Here is a 19804-nt window from a genome sequence, read left to right on the forward strand (position 1 = left end):
GTTTGGCTACCATGGTTCCTCCAAACTGGTTTGATCAGGCAGGTTTCCTTTAAAGGGCCAGAGCCTGGACTGCCTGATAATAGCTTCCCTGTCCTCCCTCAAGCATCACCTCCCAGTTACTCCTCTCCTTAGAATTCTTGCTCCAGTATTTGCCTTTAAAGCAATTACTTAAGTGTTGTCTCCTCAGGGTGCCAATTTGCCTTCCCACCTCAATGAACTCCCTTAACTCCCCCCACCACAGGCAGGGCACAGTATTGCCATCAGCGTCTTGATGGTTATTTCTGCACAGCCTAATACTAGATGCTGTCTTTCTGGTTTTGTGGAAATTTTTAGGCCTTTCCTCCTTCTGACTTCTGCTGACTGGGTCCTGGGGTCTGTCTCAGAGCAAGAAGGGCATGACCTAACCCCCGCATCCAGAAAGGACTCTGAGCTCTATATATTAGGGAAGCGGCCCTCCCAAGTCCCATGAGGCCTTTGGGGTGGCGGGGCTCTGGTGGGCTGGAGTCTGGGGATGAGGCCCAATCCAAACATGTTTTGTTTGGCTTTGTGAGTATGATGGGTCAAGCATCAACTGTATACCCACCCCCACCCCTGCACATGTATACCCCCAACCCCCCTCAGTGACAGGGTGTGAGGTGGCTACCCAAGTTCAGAAACAGAACCTCACACTGAGGATATTAGCTACACCTGAGTAGACAAACTCCCCACTGACGTCAAAGGCCCCCTTCTCACCAGGCCAGGTGTTTTGGAACTGCAGAGGAGGGGTCCTGATTACGGAGGGCCTCATGAAGAAGGAAAGCAAACAAAAGAGTGAGGGAGGAGCCCCGGAGGGACCCACATTCCAGGGAGGGGTGGGGAACTGACAAGAGGTCAGCTTCCTGCACAGGGGGCCTTCTTTTGGTGTTGCAAGTTCAAGGCCCATGGCTGTCTGCTGAGGACACGTTCCTTGTCCCCCCAGCTGGCTGGTCTCTTGGCTCAGCTCTGGAGGCCCATCTCTTGACCTCTTACTCTAGCCTCTCCTTGAAGGCTCCTGAACTTCCTGTGGTGTGTTCACTCCAGCCCTTAAGCATCTAAAAGTGACAGGGAGATGCTACCCACGTACAACATGTAAACAGTTTGAAAAGACAAGAAATGATCACCTGGGAGGGAGGAGCCATCCAGGAAATTCTCACACGTTCCATGAGCCAAATGGAGCTGTGTACTCAGAAGTGTGGTGAGTATCTGTCACGCACACTAGATTAGGGAGGGGCAGTCGAGTGCTCCTGGAAAGCAGAAGACTGAGGTGGACCCTTGTCCCCTGAGGGTCTTACCAGAGGCCACAGCTCAGATTCTGCGGCATCCCCAAGATAATCTATGCGTACAGATTATCTCCTGGAGGGCTTGGTCATCAGAATTTACTTCAGAACTAAGTCTTCTTCATAATGCTCATGGCTTCAACTCTGCATTTCCAACTTCGTAGGGGGAGGAGCCTGCATTGACCTCCAGGAGCCAAACTTGGGGAGGTCAGATTCCTCCAGGGGAAAAGCCTAGAGTTCCTGTGGAATAAATGAAAGCCAAGCTAGAAGTTCCCCCGGAGAGTTACTTCCTTTACTTCATTCTGTTCCAGCAGCCTGTGTAGCTGTAGGAGGGGCTGGCAACTCCTAGTTATCAGTTCACAGAGAATAAGGACTTATTTAGCAATGCCCCCTGCCTCCCTCCTTGGGGCCTTGGAATTCTAGTTCCATTAGGGACAGAAGTGTTCTCTATGGATTCTTCTATCTTCTCTGAATGGCAAGAGGCAGGGAAGCCCAGGCAAGTTGAAAAATCTCACATTAAAAAGTGAATACCTTTTAAAGTTGTCAGGTGAGACTGTGGTTTATTGGGTGGAAATCATACCCACACTGAAACTGCCAGCTCCTAGCTGGTTTTAGGTAATAGTTGTCCCCAGGCCCTCACAGCATTTATGACCTGAGGAGACAAAGCTCAGACTCATACAGGAAGCACAAACAAACTGGGGCACACAGGTTTGATGTAGCCACAGAAGTAGGCCAGGAAGATTAAGTTTTTTGATGGGCAGATCTTAGAGGGTTGACCAGAAGAAGAATCCCTGGAGAGGGGAGAGTGATGAAGAGGAGAAAGTCAAGGACAAGGCACAGTTGAGTGATGCTGGCCCCTCAGTTTGCATTCACACAAGCAGCCATGTTGAGCATTTTGGTAGACTGACCAAATGGCTAACTAGTCAAGCTCTAGGAAAAGCTATAATGGCAGCAATGGTATACTTTTGATATATTTATCTCTATGTTCTTACCTTTTTGCCACCTTAATGATACCTCCCCCTTATTCTTCTGTAGGAACTCAGGGCTATAGAATCACTGAAACTTGGAGCTGGAAGAGAGGCTGCAGTTGTCAGCTGGTCTACATCCACCCAAAGCAAGCATCTCCAACAGGCCCCCAGCCCTGTTCCTGAGCTCAGGGTCTCAGAGGACAACCATTTTTCAGGCAACTTCCACTGTGAAAAAGCACTCCTCTCCACTGATTCAATATCTGCTTGCTTAACACTCCCATGTAGTAGTCCGTATTCCATGCTCTGAAGTATTGTTGAGTAAACTGACTTCTTCTTCCACATGTGTTACCTCATACTACGGACAGTCATGGCCCCAGACATTTCTTCTCCAAGCCGAATACGACAGTTTCATCATCATTCCTGATGAAACAAAGGGGCCTCCAGACCTCATTCACCCAGCCCAGCCCCATGTCAGCATGCCCTCCCTTGCCAAAGATGCTCTCAGAATGTGCTACCCATTTTTTCCTTTGTACTCTCCCCTCTTTTTTCATCCAACCTATTCTCAGAAATGACTCCTTCAAACTAAGATGCAAGTGATTGATCATGCTTACTGTGTTACCTTCCCAGGACTGTTTACATTTTAACAGGTTCAAAGACTTGAACTGAAGGGATGGCTGGGAATGTTTGGGCAGCAGATAATGGCAAGATAGAGGACAAGAGCAGAAGAGGCATAGAAATTTTCCTTAAACCCTTAATATCATGCTTGATACTTTTCCTAAACAGAAGACTAACTCGACAAGATAATTCACTCAAAATCATGAAACTGGTGCTGTGACCTTATGTGGCACAGGTAGTCTGTGGTGACAGCCTCACCTTTACTTCAGGTGAGACTAATCACCTGCTCAGGCAAATCCACATAAAGTGAATTCCTTGAAGGCAGGAACTGGTCTGATTCTTTCCTGGTTTGTTGTCAGGGGGGCCTGAGTAACATATTAATAGATCCCCATACAATATCTTCTGGATGAATGAGTGAATGAAGTCAGAAAAACAGTTAAAAGGAAATGATAAAGTTAAAAGGAAATGATAAAGTTTAAAATAAAGGGATAAGAATACACCAGAAAAAAAAAAAAAAAGAAAATACCAGAAAGAAAGTATGGCAACATAAATGTCAGCTGAGCTGGAATTTGGTTAAAGGCACTAATGAGTATAAAAATGGGTACTTTGTAATAGTAAAAGATAAAATTTAAGAAGAAAAAATGACAGTCATAGTCCATAGGCACCAAACAATGTAGCTGCTAAATATATGAGACAAATATTTCAGAAATATAAAGAGAGTTTAATAAAACTATACAATTATAGTTGAATTTTAATAAACACTTCAGAATTAAGATTCATAGACAAAAAATAAATAAGTGCATAGAAGAGTTGAATGATGCAATTAATAAATGAATTTAATATGTATTTCCTTCAAATCAAAAATCTGCATTTTGTATGTCCAAAATCAATCAAATACTTGGCCACACAGAAAAATGCATAACATTTTAAAATAGAGATTGAACAGACCATATTCTTTGCTCATAATCCAATAAAGCTAGATATAAGAAGTTAAAAAATATCAAAAAGTTTAAAGTGCTAGAAATTAAAAAAACACATTCTTAAATAATCCTTGCGTCAAAGAGAAATAAAAAGTAAAGTTATGAACTGTTTAAAACTGATGAAAATAGAATATTCCAAAACCTACAGTACACAGCTAAAGCTGTACTCAGAGGGAAATTAATAGCCTTAAAATGCCTTTGTTGTTAAAAGAGAAAGATCTAAAATAAAGGAACTTTATATGAATTTTAAAACATTAGGAAGAAAACCATTTAAATAAACCATGAGAAAATAGGAAAAAGACATAGAAAAAAAAAACCAAAATGAGTAGAAAAGGACAAATAAATTCTAAACTGTTTCTTTGAAACAAACCAATAAAATGGATGAAGCCCTCACAAGCCTGATTAAGCAAAAGAGAGCAAAATTACATAAGATTAGAAATGAAAAAGGAGACAAAGCAACAGATAACAGGAGAGATAGAGATTATCATGAGAATATTATGAGTAATAGTATGGCAACAAAATTTTACAATTAAAGAAAATGGATTATTCCCTAGCAAACTCCCAAGTTTGACCAAGAAGAAGTAAAAAAAATTATTATGTCAATTATCATAGAAGAAGAAGACAGGAGAGATGATTTAAGATTATTTAAAAATACAGCAAAAAAAAATAGAACAAAAAATAGAATTTTTTGTTCTAAAAATAGAACAAAACTATTTCACAGTGATAGTAGAACTCATCAGTGTTGTAGGAGAGAAGATGAAAATGGGAGGGTGAGATGGCCAGGTCAGAGGGAAGAGACAGTGGAGAGAGGGAGAAAGGGGTATGTTGGGGAAAGATAGTTTAAGACAGTGCCTCCTCTAAAGCCCCCTTATCCCCAACCCCACACATACATTCCTACTCTCTTTAATGACTGCTTATTTCTGTTCATCCATAAATACTTATGTTCAACTATCATTTGTATACCCAAGGGCTGCTGCTGGTAGTTTGGGGTGATAGTAGGAAAACAGCTATGATATGCTCCCTGAAGCCCTTCTCCTTCCCTCCTGGGGGCCTGCTCCCAAGCAACCCCATGTTGGTGGTGAGAATCTGTAAGGTTAGGGCTCGTGACATACTCATTCAAGGGGACAGTAGTTGGCAAAGCTCTGGTGAAGGTGGGACAAGATCACTCTAGGGAGCTAGCTCTCAGGTCCCAAAAGGCTATTTGGGCTACTTCAGAGGACATCTGGGCATCTGTCTATGGCCTGTGGGAAGAGTGCCCTGCACTGGGCAGAGTTTTCTTAGAGGGGTGGGGATTTTCACTTCTACCCCACCCTCATCCATACTTGAGAGAGAGAGATGCCGCTTCTGCCCACCAGCCTGGCTTAATGAGAATTGTTCTGCCTCTGGAAGGAGATTGTTTGACCAAATTTGAAAAATTACCATCAATTTTCGGCCTCTTAGCCCCCAAAGATTTTTTTTTTTAAACATTTTATCACTCCTGTACAACTTCTCTTGGCCAGAGAATTCAGTGATTAATAATACTTGGCCCCGGCGGTTCTTTCTTACATCACACTAGCAGATAATGTGTTTTTTTATTTGTACATATATAACCTGGCCATCTTGATCACAGTGCGTTATAGAGTTTCTGGGGTCCTGTGGCTTTTCCAGACTTGCTGGACATACTTTTTCCTTTCTCTGAATAACTTAGCTTTTATCCATTTTTTTCCAAATGAGTTTGGCAGCTTGTATTACCGTTAACTTTTAATTCCTGTAGGGGTTAAAGGGGGAACTTGGGAGGGAAAAACAACCCAGATACCAGTGACCAAAGTGGTACCTTGTAAATGACAAACTATGAAGTGGTGTGGGGAGAGAAGGGAGGGGGAGAGATAATCTTGTCCAGTTGAGCTGAAAGCATTTTTCATATCCAAATAGTTTTCCTCTCCTGAAAATCCAATAGAAAGCATGGTTGAAGGACTGTTCCCATCAGATCCAGTGCTTTGGATGGAGATTCTCAAGGGCTTAACAGAGAGAAGAGGGGATTTCCTATGACAATTTGCCCATAATGAATGAATAGGGTTTCTGGTTCTATCTCTTGTTAGAATAGCCGGAGTGGGGGTGGGGTGTCTCCCTCCGTTTTGGGTGATTGAGCCCCAGAAGCCTTCATCCTCCATATGGAGGGGATCACTCATCACGGGATGGTGGGACAACCTGGCCTGCATGCTCCCTTATAACCCTGAGATTCCAGAGCCCCCCTCCTCTTCCTGCCTAGAAACCCCTGCACTGAAGGGCCTGAGTTTTCTTCTTCTTCTCGTGGTGGTGTACCTGCTGGCAGAGGGGAAAGAGAGCGAGGGGCCGGAGAGGGTGAGCCTTGGGGTGGTTCCCAGACGTGTGTGGAAGGAAGTCCCCGTGTAAAACTGCGCCTCTTGGTGCTCATCACTGGGCCTGTCAGTCTCTGAAAGAGCCTCAGGGCAGATTTTCCTGCTTCCGGTCACACTGATCACTGTTTCTTGAGTGCTCTCCATTTCCTAAGGATCTTCACACTATCACCCAGCATGGAAATGCCTTGTGGCTTTATCTGGTGTAAAGAACATGGTGGTGTCCTCTGGGTCTGCCCACTTCCCACCAGCTCCTATAACTGTTATGTGGATCTCCAGCTCCTAAGCATTGCTATATTGATCATCTACATCAGGGACTAGCCGACTATGGCTTGTGGGCCCAATCTAGCTGCTTGCTTAATAAAGTCTTATTGGAACACAGCTACCATCATTCATTTACATGTTGTCTAAGACTGCTTTGCTCTACAATGACAGAGTTGAGTGTTTGTAAGAGACTGTATAGCCCCCAGAGCCAAAAATATTTACTATTGGACACTTTCTGGGAAAAAGTTGACAACCCCTGATCTATATATAAATAAAGATTGAATGTAAGCTAATGCCTATAATTGGGAAGGCAAATTATGAAATTCATGGATAAGTTTTGTTCTTCTACTCAAGCCTAACCCTTTGTTTAAAGTATCATAAATCTCATAAAGCTTCCAACACCCACAAGCAGACAGGAAAATGAAATAAATTTCCCCAGCCTCTCACATACTGAGCTCAGGTACTTTCCTCAACTGAATTCCCTGCTCAAAGTTGCTGGCTTGACCTACACTGAGAAATGCTTATCCTTCATCATGAGTCATATAGGATTCTAACTTACTGATTCCTTCCTGCTACGGAATACCCTCTCGTCCTTTACTTTGACCCCTGAACATTCAAGACTCCCTATTTAGACACTTTCAGTGCCCTAGCTGTCCCTGTTTTTACTTTAAAACTACCTGTGTGAAATTCCTCTCTTTAATGGAAAGCTGTATGTGCCCATCAGCCATTAGCTCCGTGCACCGTGGTGCCTGCATCCCCCGAATTTTCACCCACTCAGGAACCACTCAGCAAGTTCAGTTTCACAGCATCTATTATTTAGTTAAACATGCCAAAAGATCATCTCTTAATCACCTTTCCAAAAGACTTAAGCCAATGACATTGAAAACACATCCCTTACTATTAGTGCCAGCAAGCTCCTCACCAACTTCCTCTAACGATGCACAATGGTTAGTTAAGGTGATCTGGGCAGGAAGAGAAAATCAGCACCAGGGAAAGGGAGTTACAGGTGTGTTTGGTTCCACACGGGTACAAAGAGAAGCATAGAAAGTGAGTGCTGCAGCTGATTGACCCAGAGTTGAGATTACAGGGAGCAGACCCAGGTCCAGGCAAAGAGCATTTCTGCCTGTAACTTGGTTAATCACCACTGAGGGACTTCTCTTCTTCACTGCTTTTCACTGTCAGGTAGTAGATGCGGTTGGCCTCTGGGTAGGTGACTTTGCTGAGCGGGAGCTTGTAGATGGCCGGGTTGTTGGTCGTCAGGAGCAGGAAGGTGAGTGCCGAGAGGCAGAAGGGCCAGGTTCCTGGTGGCACACCAACCTGAAATCAAAAACACTGGGATCTGAAAATGTTCCTGGGTTCCAGGGACCTTGGGGGAGAAGGATGCGGTAGGGGTTGAGGATGGGGCATTGGTTTCTGGATTTATCATGTCAGAGTAGTTGGTCTGAATTTGAGGTGTTTGTACCTTTGGGCACAATCAGAATCTTTTAATGATGGAGCTGAAAATCCCCCAGGGATGATCTCCCATATCTGGCCAAACATGAATACCTCCATCTGTCCATCCATGTTCTCCACTGCTAGTTACAATACTCTCTTTCACACACACACACACACACACACACACACACACACACACACACACCCTCAGAGGCACATGTATGCTATTGCCAGTCCTTCTCTGCACAGACCCTGGATAAACCTTGACAAGGGTGTTGTATGGAGTGCTAGCTACCAGAACACAATCACAAGACTACAAATGTCCTGAAGTCCTGGCTGGGGAGGGGCACTTTAGGGTAGTGTCAGGAGACCCCAAACTTACCACTGACATTATGTTGGAGAGGGCTGCTCCCATGTATGCACAGAACAGGGCTGTGGAAAAACAAGGACCATCGGGAGTCAGCTTTCCAGGGTCCACCCCCAGCCCTCCCCAAGAGCAGGGCTCCGCTCTGGCTCCAGCAGCTTTGGTGTTTGCACCATACCCTGACATCTGGCATGTTTGCCTGACATTATTAGTTATCTTTGCAGGTAGATGTGACCCATCTCCCATCAGGCTGTGTGTTCTCTGAGGGTAGAGATTAAAGCTTACATACCCCTTTATCCCCTCCCCACTTCCATGGTGGCCTTGAATAGAGTCAGGGGTCAATAAGCATCTTTCACTTGTCCACACTGACCTTGGTGATGGTCTAGCACAGGCTGATCTGTCTGGGGGTGAGCGGTCAGACTATGTGAGCTCTGGATAAAGTCCTTCCTGTCCAAGATTCTGAGCTGCTGTGATGCTGTTGGACCTTAATCAAGTCCCACCACGGCTGGGCCTTATTGGGTCCCTGAGCCAGGCATGTGGGTTCACCCATAGGATGAGAGTAGTTGGACAGTTAGGGGAGCGCATCCATACCCCTGGTGCCTCTGGACAAGCTCCTTCTACCGCTGTACCTTTGCTCTGTTTCTCTGTCCAGAGCACCTTTTCCCCCATCTTTGCCCATCCAAATCCCACCCTGAAAGTGTTGAGATAAACCCCAGCCTCCTCTTGAAGCCTTCCCAGATGGTTCCAGCCACAGGAATCTGCCACTCCTCTGAAGGACAAAGACAGTTACAGTCTGAACCTCAAAATACCCGGCACTTTTGACTTGGTAAATATTTACAGAGCCCACTGTCTCCAAGCCCAGCCTTGTGCCGGATGCTGAGGAGGATACGAGAGACATGGAAGTCATTTACAGTCCCCACACGTAAGTGGGGAAAAAACAGGAAAAGCTCTTCTAGATGATATTCTGCCCTTTAAGAGCATGGTGCTGGGGTGCAGGTGTAATGATCGTGGCCCATTTCTCTTCTCTTCTCTGTTTACTCTATGGAAATCAAGCTTCCTTAGCGCTATGTTCTCATTTTCTGGGACCTCAGTGCTGCCAGGTACATACATCATCTCACTGGATCTTTCCAACCATCTTTTTAGATATCTTAGCCTGAATAATTGTGCAATTATTTCTCCTCTGCTAGACCATGGCTTCATGAGGATGTGGTCACCTCTGTATTCTCCATGCCTAGCCAAGGGCCTAGAACTTAGTGGTGCCTTACAAATAGTGGTTGAATGAAGAGTTATTCAGGGCAGGAACACTGCCACTAGCACATGAGGAAACGTGTGTGGGATTTCCTTGTGAAATTTATAACACTGTGTACATATAGTAGCAGTAATAGTGGTGGTGACTCCATCTGACAGTGGAGGAGCCTCAAATCCCCCAGCTGTTAGGGACCCTACCATTAAACCCTCTAGTGATAGGACCCCAGCCACAGTCCTTCCATCACTACTGCTCAGTACTGATTAGTGGCCACCATGGATGTCACATAACCAGGGGAGTGGGGAGGGCAAGGAACAGCAGAGTGGCTTGGTTGCCAGCTTTCCCAGATACCCACCACAGATGAGGGCCAGCAGGTGGGTCTGCCAGGTAAGGGCATAGAACATGCCACCGATGGCGATGCAGGAGAGGACGCAGTTGTAGCTCCAGAGGCCCAGGTAGATAGTCTTGAAGGGCGTGGCCACCGTCAGGGCTGTGGGACAAGGTGTTGCATTTCTGGCTGATTCAGGGTCACAGTGCAAAGATCACCCCATGCTGGTGTCAGGTCTCAGGTGGCCTCTCTTCCATCGTTCCCCCCACACCTGCTACCCCTACTCATCAGAGGAGCCTCTGCAAATAGTGTCTGGTCTTAGGAAACCAAAAATGGGAGGAGAGCAGTGGTTTCCACTGTTTTTCAAAGATTTCACTCAGAGGTATGACTACTTCTATGGTGAGGGTAAGCCAAACAGGTGGACTCTAGGCCCTCCCCACTCCTTTGGCCAGAGCAGCTGCATTTTTAGCAAGAAAGATTTCAGTTGAAAAAGTTCTGCTTCAGCTGGTTGAAAAACATTATGTATATACAGATATAGCTATATCTATATATACAGTTGGAGAAATGGGAAGCAAAAGGGGTAGGATGTGAACAGCAGGTGATCTGGGTAAAGAATTTGTGGGTGCCTCTTGGACTATTTTTATTTTCGTAATTTTTTTTTTTTTTTTTGTGGTACATGAGCCTCTCACTGTTGTGGCCTCTCCCGTTGCGGAGCACAGGCTCTGGACACGCGGGCTCAGCGGCCATGGCTCACGGGCCCAGCCGCTCCGCGGCATGTGGGATCCTCCCGGACCGGGGCACGAACCCATGTGCCCTGCATTGGCAGGCGGACTCTCAACCACTGCGCCACCAGGGAAGCCCTATTTTCATAATTTTTGATAAGTTTGAAATTCTTTCCAAATATAACAATTTATTTTTAAAGTTGTGCTTCCAAGAAGTTTTTGAAAAATATTGCGATAAATCAACAGGCTCCTATTCTTAAAGCGCCCGACGTCTATTTCTGACTCTACTGTCTGCAGTTACATATATAAGTGTGTATATATACACATATATAGAAATTAAATGACATTTGTCAAATGGTAATTCAATTTCTGAGAAAAGTTTTCCTTTTAGCTTAGTCAAAATTTCGAAGGGCTGGGTCATTTATACCTCTGCTTGGTCTGCTACTGGCCCCCACCCTCACTGGGTTACCCTCCTCCCACCCCTCAGCTCCCAGGGGCTCAGCTTACAGGCCAACACGTCTCAGTCCCTTTGCATCTCTCCACACATCCTGCTACTGCAATCTGCTCCCTTTGCGGACTCGAGAAATGGAAAAATAATTCTCAAGCCCTGACAGTGTTTAAAAACTCCAGTGAAGATAAGTCTAGACAATTTGCTGTGTGCTGGGGAAAAATGACCCCAGGAAAATGATCCCTGCAGAGAGGGGGCCCTGTCCTACCTGCTAGCATCCCCACGATTGAGCCAATGGCTGCATGCAAGCAGATGAGTGGCGAGCAGATGAACAGGGCCACCAGGAACACGCCACCTGTCCAGGGATTGTCGCAGCCATACACCTGTCCGACCCCAATGGGGATGGATTGTAGCAGCTGCAAAGTCAACAGAATCCAGGTCACTGGGGCGTGGGCTGATAATGCAAGGACCAGGCCCTAGGGCCAGGAGTGAGCCATTCCTGGGTGGGTAATGGGGTGGAACGGAAGGATGGCTGTGCCCTCCAGTGTGTGGGAGAACGTGGGAGGGCACAAACTGGAACAAATAACTCCTCACTCCACCACCTGGCAGGCATCTGAGCATCCCTCATGCAAAACCGGGCAGGTCCCCCAACACAGAGGCCAGACAGAAGTGCTTCTGAGGGACACATGGCTTTTGCTTTGAGGGGACCAGAGGATACCTCCCTGGACTGCCACTGGGGATTTCAGGCACTAGGGGATTTCCTCTAGACCTTCTGAAATTCTAGAAATATTCCAGGAATTTTAGAAATATTCTAGGCCATTTTGATGAATGATTTGACCAAAGGTCAGGCAGCTCATTGTGGCCAAGCCCAGGCTAGAGTCTCTGAGCTTGACCCCTAGTCTACTGGTGGCTGCCTCACATTCAGTGCTACCTGGGGGATGGTGGGACCCTGGGAAGGAGGGGAAGCCACTTCCCCTGCTCTGGAGGAGCACTTCGCATTGCAGAAAGGTAGCACGAGGAACATCTGGAGAACAGCATGGAGCCCCAAATCCCTGGGCCTGACAGTCATTGGGTGGCGCTGGAATTGGAGGTGATTGATTTGGCAGTGATGTCAGATAGCCTTTTTTTGCCCTAGCTGAACCACCCACACCTTGGCAAAAAGTTCTTTGAGGGCAAAAAGGAAAGGAGGGAGATTGACAGGGCAGGGAGAGGACTGGCTTGGGAGTCGAGAGCTCTAGCTTTTTTTTTTTTTTTTTTTGCGGTACGCGGGCCTCTTACTGTTGTGGCCTCTCCCATTGCGGAGCACAGGCTCCAGGCGCGCAGGCTCAGCGGCCATGGCTCACGGGCAGACTCTCAACCACTGTGCCACCAGGGAAGCCCGAGAGCTCTAGCTTTTAGGGGCTCTGCAGGAGGCCATTGTGTAACCGCTGGCATGTTGCCTCCTAATCTGGGCTCTGGTGGCCTCCTCCGTAAGATGGGGAGGCTGTCCTAGCCGACTATCTTCCAGCTTTAAGGTTCTGCCAACTCCTTTCTCCATTACCAGCTCACATGACCTTTTTGAGGACAGGCCTCCTTTACCTGGGCCCATAATAGGTGCTTAATAAATATGTGTTGGTTAGCTCAGTGGTTTCCAAACCTTGTGTACATTGGAATCACCTAAAGTTCTTTTAAAACAATGTTGATGTCTGGCCCCTCCCCAGACATTCTGTTTTAACTGGTGTGGGGGGTCAGGAGGCATGGCTGGGGCCTCTGGTGACTCTAATGTACAACAGAGCTTGGGGACCAATGGATTAGCTACAGACAATCTACTGTAGATGTTGGGAGCATTGCATTTCTCCCTTTGATGAAATTTTGTTCTTTTTAACAACTTGACTTAATTCTGGAGTCAGTATGATTTCTTTAGAGAATTTGAGGAGTCCCAGAGAGCTTTTAAACTATGTCCATTCTTGTCTCCGAATGGGTGGCCTTTTAATCACCAAGCACTGTTTGGGCCAGAGTCTATAGACTTCTGCAAGGAATCATAGGGTAGGGGCCCCGTCTTATTTAAAGAAACCCTGAAAACCCTTTGTACCAGTCCAGGGAGCTCAGTTTCAGAGTGGGAACAGGTTGGAAATCTACTCAGTAAATATTCCATGACTTCCCTACATCTGAGGAATGCAGGATGCTGCGGGGAATCCGACTCCCACCTTCCCAACTGGGGACCCAGGTTTAAGGCCCAAGCAGGCAAGAATGAGAAGAATGAGGGGACAAGCTGCTTTGGAGTGAAGCCTGGGTTTAGAATGAAGCTCTGCCGGTTTCCAAATTTCAGCCTGGCGAATGGTGGCCCTGGTCCCTCCAAGCTGTGCTCCGGGCCACAGCCAATACCCTGGTGCGCAGTGCAGTCAGGTGTGCGGTGGAAATTTACTAAGGACCGGCCTCCTATGTACTCCGGATAATCCTTGTGTAACAACAACAAGCTGGTTAAACAAAACAGAAGTCACTCCCCTCATTGTTTTGAAGAGAAAGAGGGAAATGGCATTGATTCTTCAAAACTCAGATCTGGATGTGCAGAAGAAAAGGAGCCAGTGGTCAGAGTGGTGGTGGTGGGGAATTCAGAGGGTGTGCTTGGGCCTCAGGGTATCTGGATTTGGCTCCTACCACTTTGTTTTGAAGATGAACAAGAGGTACCTCTACAGTGTGGCTGTCTCCACTCTGGTCCCCTCAGCACAGGACAGTACAGCCTCACCGTGCAGGGTGGGTGGGGGACTTAGTGGCCCTTTCTCTCTGGCAGTGCCACATGTCCCTGTGGCTGTCACTCAGACTCACCCCTAGGGCTCAGGGATAGCGGGTTGTGCCCCTGAGGCCGTGTGTGTCCAGTCGCCAGATGGCTGATCATTGATGATTCAAAATTAGTTTTGTCCCTGCTCTGACCCCGGCAGTTTTCCATTTGAGAGGGTGGGCTTTTGCTTAAATGCAGGGCTCTGTCTTTTCCATTGTCTTGAATTTAGACCCTAATCCTGCTTCTGATCCCATTCTAACCTCAGCCTCAGGTAAAGCTTTTAAAAAGACAAAAGCCTGAAAAAGGTTGGCATTGCTGGCAGTAGTGTTTGCCATGAGGGGCAGGGGAGCCTTTCCTTTTCTGACAGGTTCAGGCTCGGAGTTTGGCTGACGCTGCAGGACCTGTGCTGTCCACCCCACCTGGTGTCTGCCCGGCACCAGGGCCACCCAGAGGTTTAAGCACATCTAGACAAGGACTTGGCTGGGGGGGTGGGAGGGCTCAGAAATCAGATATTGTGAACAATATTTGAGGCACTAGCTACAGTTTGACCTCAGGGATCTAACCCTCTCTGTGCCTTGGTTTTCCCGTCTGTGAAAGGGGATGATGATAGAACTTACAGCATTGGGTTATGATGAGGGTTAAATGAGTTAGTAAGCTAAGGACTTGGAACAGTGTCTGATACATAATAAACTTGCTTTAGTGTAAGCTGTTAGCTATCTCTATATTCATTAACAAAGGCAAAATTTTACGATTCTGTATATCTAATCTTATGTTAGGTTTTTATTATATCCCTTGATCTCTGATGTCTAGAGATCAGTAGAATAAATGAATATGTACATGTGCGATAGAATATAAAGCAGGGTTTCTCAACTTTGGAATTGCTGAAATTTTGGGCTGGTTAATTCTTTGCTGTGGGACAGGGGCTGACCTGTGCATTGTGGGATATCTAGCAGCACCCCTCGCCTCTACCCGCTAGATGCCAGTGGCACCCTTTCTCCCCAGTCTTGATAATTATAACATTTCTGCAGACATTTGCCTTCCCCAGGAGGGCAAAAATCACTCTTGCTTGAGAACCGCTGATATGGAAAATAAACAAAAATTTAACCCCATCTTCTATTGATAATATCTTTAAAATCTTAATTTTAAACATTATTTTAGTGTCCTGACCCTTCACCCAACTATCTGTTTTAGTTAATATTTTCCCCTTAATCCCACCGTTCTGTCTTGTCAACTTAACCTTTATCTGTAAACTTGTTTATTATCTGTTTCCCTGTGCAGAGTGTAGGCGTCATGAAGGCAGGGATGATGTTTTGTTCTCCATGTATTCCCAGTGTCTGATAAGGTCCTCAGTAGGGGTTTATTGAAAGAACATATGGAGGTGGCAGTGACCGTTTCCTGTCCTCCTCTCTGCTAAGACCCATTATCTGCTGGAGGTGCATCTAGAGAAAATGAGAGCCTGAGTAATCCACAAAGTGGTGAGTGAGACGGTCTGCAGTGGAAACAAGGCCCCACACACCTGCCACTGTTGACTTACCAAAGACATCTCAATCTCTGACCAGGTGATGTTCGGCACTGAAGACACGGGCTCCACCAGTGTCGTGGGGAAGAAGAGGTTGTAGTGGCCCGTGGCCGCCAAGTACAGGGTCACTGCGATGTTGAAGGGCAGTGTGAAGACCGGGAGGTCCCACTTGCTGAAGATGGAACTCAAGGCACTAGAAAAGACAGGGCTGGAGATGGAAGGGACAAAGGATTAATCGCTGTGCTCATCCTTCAGTCTATACTGTCTAGTCAGCTCTGTATCCCCTCTCCTTGGCACAGCCATTCCTGGCTCCCTTGAGACTCGAGTGGTCCATTTACCTGGGACTGGAAATAAGGTGTTCAATATAAGTCTACATCTTTGGGAAACAAAACTTAAAAGTCTTATAACTTGTTTTCAATAGAAAATGTTATAAAATAATTTATATATTTCCTTGTTTCTTAAACCAAGAAAACTAAACAAAATCTTATCCTTACAAAATGTCATGTATTGCCTTTGGATCATTACAGTGTACATCACAACGTATCGTGGGCTGTGATAACATTTAGACTGTATGCTTTAGATAACCTTCTAAGAGGAGGCTGCTACGAATATAGCAATTCAGCTGAAGTACTTGGAATTATGCTAGGAGCCACCATGTGAAAATGAAACCTTCAGTTGACTGTGTCCTCTGTCTTCCTGGTGTCTTCCTTGGGGAGAGAGTGGATTCTGGAGAAAGATGGAGCGAGGTGCAAATCCTAACTCCTACACTTACAGGCTGAGTGAGCTGCGTTAGGAAATTAACCTTCCTTAGCCTCAGTTTCCTCTGAAAGGGCCATCCACCTGGCACCCAACACTCTACATCTCCCACAAGCAGTGAGCTGCAGGACAAAACTTGAACTCATGTGATGCAGTTGATTGGCTCACTTTTAATTAAGTACGATGAATCTCAGTTGGGCATTTAAGACTGCCTGAAATCCCTACTATACGTCCCTAGCAAATTAACTCTCCAACTTGCTGAGACAACAATTTTGCATTTTCTCCTTTCTCAATTCTTCACTTTCTGCTTCCCTTTAGTTTCAGCTAACCACCTTGCTTTACGCCACTAAGAAAACAGAAATGACAAGATGAGAAATACTTCATTTTCCCGACCATAAGATTCATACTCCGACTGCTTTGTTCTCACATACTCTTCCTCTCTGCCTTTTTCGTATAATGGAAGTGTCCTTGCTCCCTTATCAGGCCAATTCTTTTCCTTGTACTTTGGGATCCAGTCTCTCAAAGACTTCATTCTTGCAATTCTCTCCTTTCTCTCCTGCAGCTTCAACCTCTCCTTTTTCTCCAGGTCACTCTCATAAATACATAATGTGTTCTAGTACGTTCTACCTTAAAAATCCTCCCCCTTTCTTATTTCTGCTCCAAATATTGCCCCTTTTCTCTGCCCCCTGCACAACAATACTCTTCAAAACTTGTCTATCTTTGTTGTCCCCAATTTTTCTACTCCCATTCTTTCCTAAACCCACTCCAGTCAGGTGGATGTTCTCCCCACACCACAGAAATGGCTTTTGTCCTGTTCACCGATGACATCTCTCTTGCCGTGGTCATTCTCTGCCCTTCCATTTGACAGTTGGATCCTCCGCCTGGATCAAAACACTTTCTGTCAGGGCTACCACGACACTGCACTTAGTTGCTTCTCTAGCTTATCCTTCTCAAGTCCCCTTTAGTGGTTCTTCCACTCTTCTGCCAGGCATCTAAATCTTGGAAGATCCTACAGCTCTGTCTTGGATCTTCTATTTTGGAATCCTCTCCTCCTGGGTGATAACCTTTAGTTTCAAGGATGAAATATCTTCCATATGCTTCTGCCTTCCTAATCTTGACCAAATCACTAAGTTCCAGATTTGCACATCCAATTTCTTTCTCAGCATCTCTACTCAGAATGCTGAAGTTTAATATGTCCAGACAGAACTCTTGACGTGTGTCCTGTCCCTCACCATCAACTGGTTTTTCTTTCCGTCTCCTCCATCAACCCAGGTGCTCAGGCAAATTATAGGAGTGCACCGAGTCTTCCTTCACCCCCACCCCCAAACTCCACAGCCTCCCAGAAAGTCCTGCCAACTACCTTCCTTAAAATATACCCCAAGCCCAACCACTTCTCTTCACCTTCATGGACATCACCCTGGTTAAAGCATTCCTGTCCTCTGTGGGTTATTGCAGCAGACCTAACTATGCTTCTAGCATCCACTCCCACTCCAGCTAAAATCCATTCTCCACACTACCAGCAGAGTGATTTGTTTAAATTTAAACCACATCCTGTCACTCCTCTGCTTAAAACCCTTTAACTGCTTCTCATCACAGTTGTAAAACTCAAGAGGCTTACTGGAGCGGTACAAACTATTAGGTACAAAATAAGCTACAAGGATATATTGTACAATACGGGGAATATAACCAATCTTATAATAACTATAAATGGAGTGTAACCTTTAAAAACTGTGAATCACTATATTATACACCTATAACTTATATAACGTTGTACAGCAACTATATTTCAATTAAAAGAAAGGCTTACTAGATCCACAAGGTGTATGGGCCTTGGCCATCATCTACTTCTGCCCTCACCTCCTGCCACCCCTCCTTCATTCACTGGGCTTCAGCCCCTCTGGTCTTGTTTCTTGAACACATCATACTTCTCCAGTAGGTGTCTTTGCATATGCCACTGGTTCTGCCTGCAATATACTTCACCCAGATCTTCAGATGGCAGGTACTTTCTTATTTAGGTGACAGTTCAGATGTCTCCTCTTCCAAGTGGTCTTCCCTGACCACCCAAGTCTGGGATCACTCTTTGTCCCATTTGCTCCATTTTGCTTTCCTCAAAGCACATATCATATCTTGAAACGATCATTTTACTGAACAATTGATGAGTTTATTTCTATCTTTGCCAAGAAGAATGTCAGCTCACAGAGGATGGAGACTTTCTCTTGCTCACAGCTCTCCCCGACATCTAGAATAGTCTCTGCACATAGCAGGCCCTCAGCAAATTTTTGTTTGTTGGATAACTCCAGCACTACTTAGTACCTACGCTGTGGATTGGATTTCCAGGATTGTGTGAGTGGATTCATGAAGTGCCCGGGTAGTAGCACAGAGCTCAGCCAGTGTAGGGGCCCAATGTTTTTTTCTTTTTTTTTTTTTTCACTTTAAATTGGGAAATGAGGGTGGGGATGGGGGCACGGCAGACACACTGCCACCCAGTGCACTGTGTCTGAGGGGCTTAATCTATGTAGCTATAAACCAAATGTATGCAAATGAAGACAAGTTCTCCTCCTCCTCAGGCGTGGCGTGTGGGGGACATTAAGGAAATCCCCACAGAAATGACTGTGTTAGCATTTTGTCTTGATAGATTAACGAAGAAATCCTAAGAAGAAATGTAAATTGCCCAGAATGCTTAATGTAGTAATTTATTTGCAAACACTCCTAAAAAGTAATGGAACAGCACTTAAACTAAATTAAACTAACTGTTTTTAGTAACTCCAGACTTTGAAACCAAAGAAAGATGTTAAAAATCAGTCGACATGTCAGAGAGTGGTAGAGTTCAGGGGGTTGGGGGACATGGGCTCCCCTCAGGCTTCCTGCTACCATGTGACAGTGGGTGCGACCAGACCCCTTGACGCTATAGGTTAGGAACCTATAGGAACGCTATAGGAACCACTGTAGGTTCAAGTGAGCTGAACATTACATATGTAAGAGGCCTATTTGTTGCTAACACCCTTCATCTTGACTTTTATTCCTTCTGAAAAATGAGGCAAATGCACAGCAAGACCTCAACTGATGCTTCTTGTTCAAAGATTCTATGCTTTAAATATAGACATTTTGTTTCAAGAAAGCTCTTTGATTCTATCACAAGTGAGTTTCAGCTTTTGGGTCTTGGTTAGGCCATGGGATAGACGATTCCCATGTAGGCTGGAGTTGAATAGTGCAGACTCTGGGTTCATCATCTGGGGCAGGTTGCAAAGCCTCTGCATGCCTTAGCCTTCCCTTCTGTAAATTGGGGACAGTAATAGTCCTCCCTTGCCTAGCACTGTGCCTGGCATGTAGAAAATACTCAGTAAATGTTAGCCTTTATTACTAAGCCTATCATTCAGAGGAGGTTGTCAGCACAGTAAAAAAAAAAAAAAAAAAAAAAAAAAAAAAAATGTAGCAGTAAAAAAAAAAAAAAAAAAAAAAAAAAAAAAATCTTCCCTGGTGGCGCAGTGGTTGAATGTCCGCCTGCTGATGCAGGGGACACGGGTTCGTGCCCCAGTCCGGGAAGATCCCACATGCCATGGAGCGGCTGGGCCCATGAGCCATGGCCGCTGAGCCTGCGCGTCCGGAGCCTGTGCTCCGCAACAGGAGAGGCCACAACAGTGAGAGGCCTGCGTACCGCAAAAAAAAAAAATGTAACGTTTGCTCTTTGAAAGGTCCGTGTTATTCCAAACTCAAAATGATCCTCTTCTGTTGCAACTCAACTCAGGGACTCTT

The 19804-nt window shown here is 45.6% G+C and overlaps 1 protein-coding gene across 2 annotated transcripts in view; it reads right to left on the minus strand.

Moving 5' to 3' along the window:
* The window catches only part of SLC14A2 (solute carrier family 14 member 2), a gene marked incomplete at both ends in the record, with an annotated part of 54960 nt that overhangs the window by 21914 nt on the left and 13242 nt on the right, over positions 1-19804 (minus strand). Inside the window, 5 exons of one of the 2 annotated variants that reach the window (XM_079941987.1) lie at positions 7619-7793; positions 8293-8342; positions 9876-10010; positions 11287-11434; positions 15311-15503. In XM_079941987.1, coding sequence (XP_079798113.1) covers positions 7619-7793; positions 8293-8342; positions 9876-10010; positions 11287-11434; positions 15311-15503 — 701 coding nt within the window. The remainder of the gene's footprint in view (positions 1-7618; positions 7794-8292; positions 8343-9875; positions 10011-11286; positions 11435-15310; positions 15504-19804) is intronic. The other variant, XM_079941988.1, reaches the window with a different exon arrangement.

This window comes from Stenella coeruleoalba (assembly GCF_951394435.1).
Source record: "Stenella coeruleoalba genome assembly, chromosome: 14".
NCBI classification, from domain to species: Eukaryota; Metazoa; Chordata; class Mammalia; order Artiodactyla; family Delphinidae; genus Stenella; species Stenella coeruleoalba.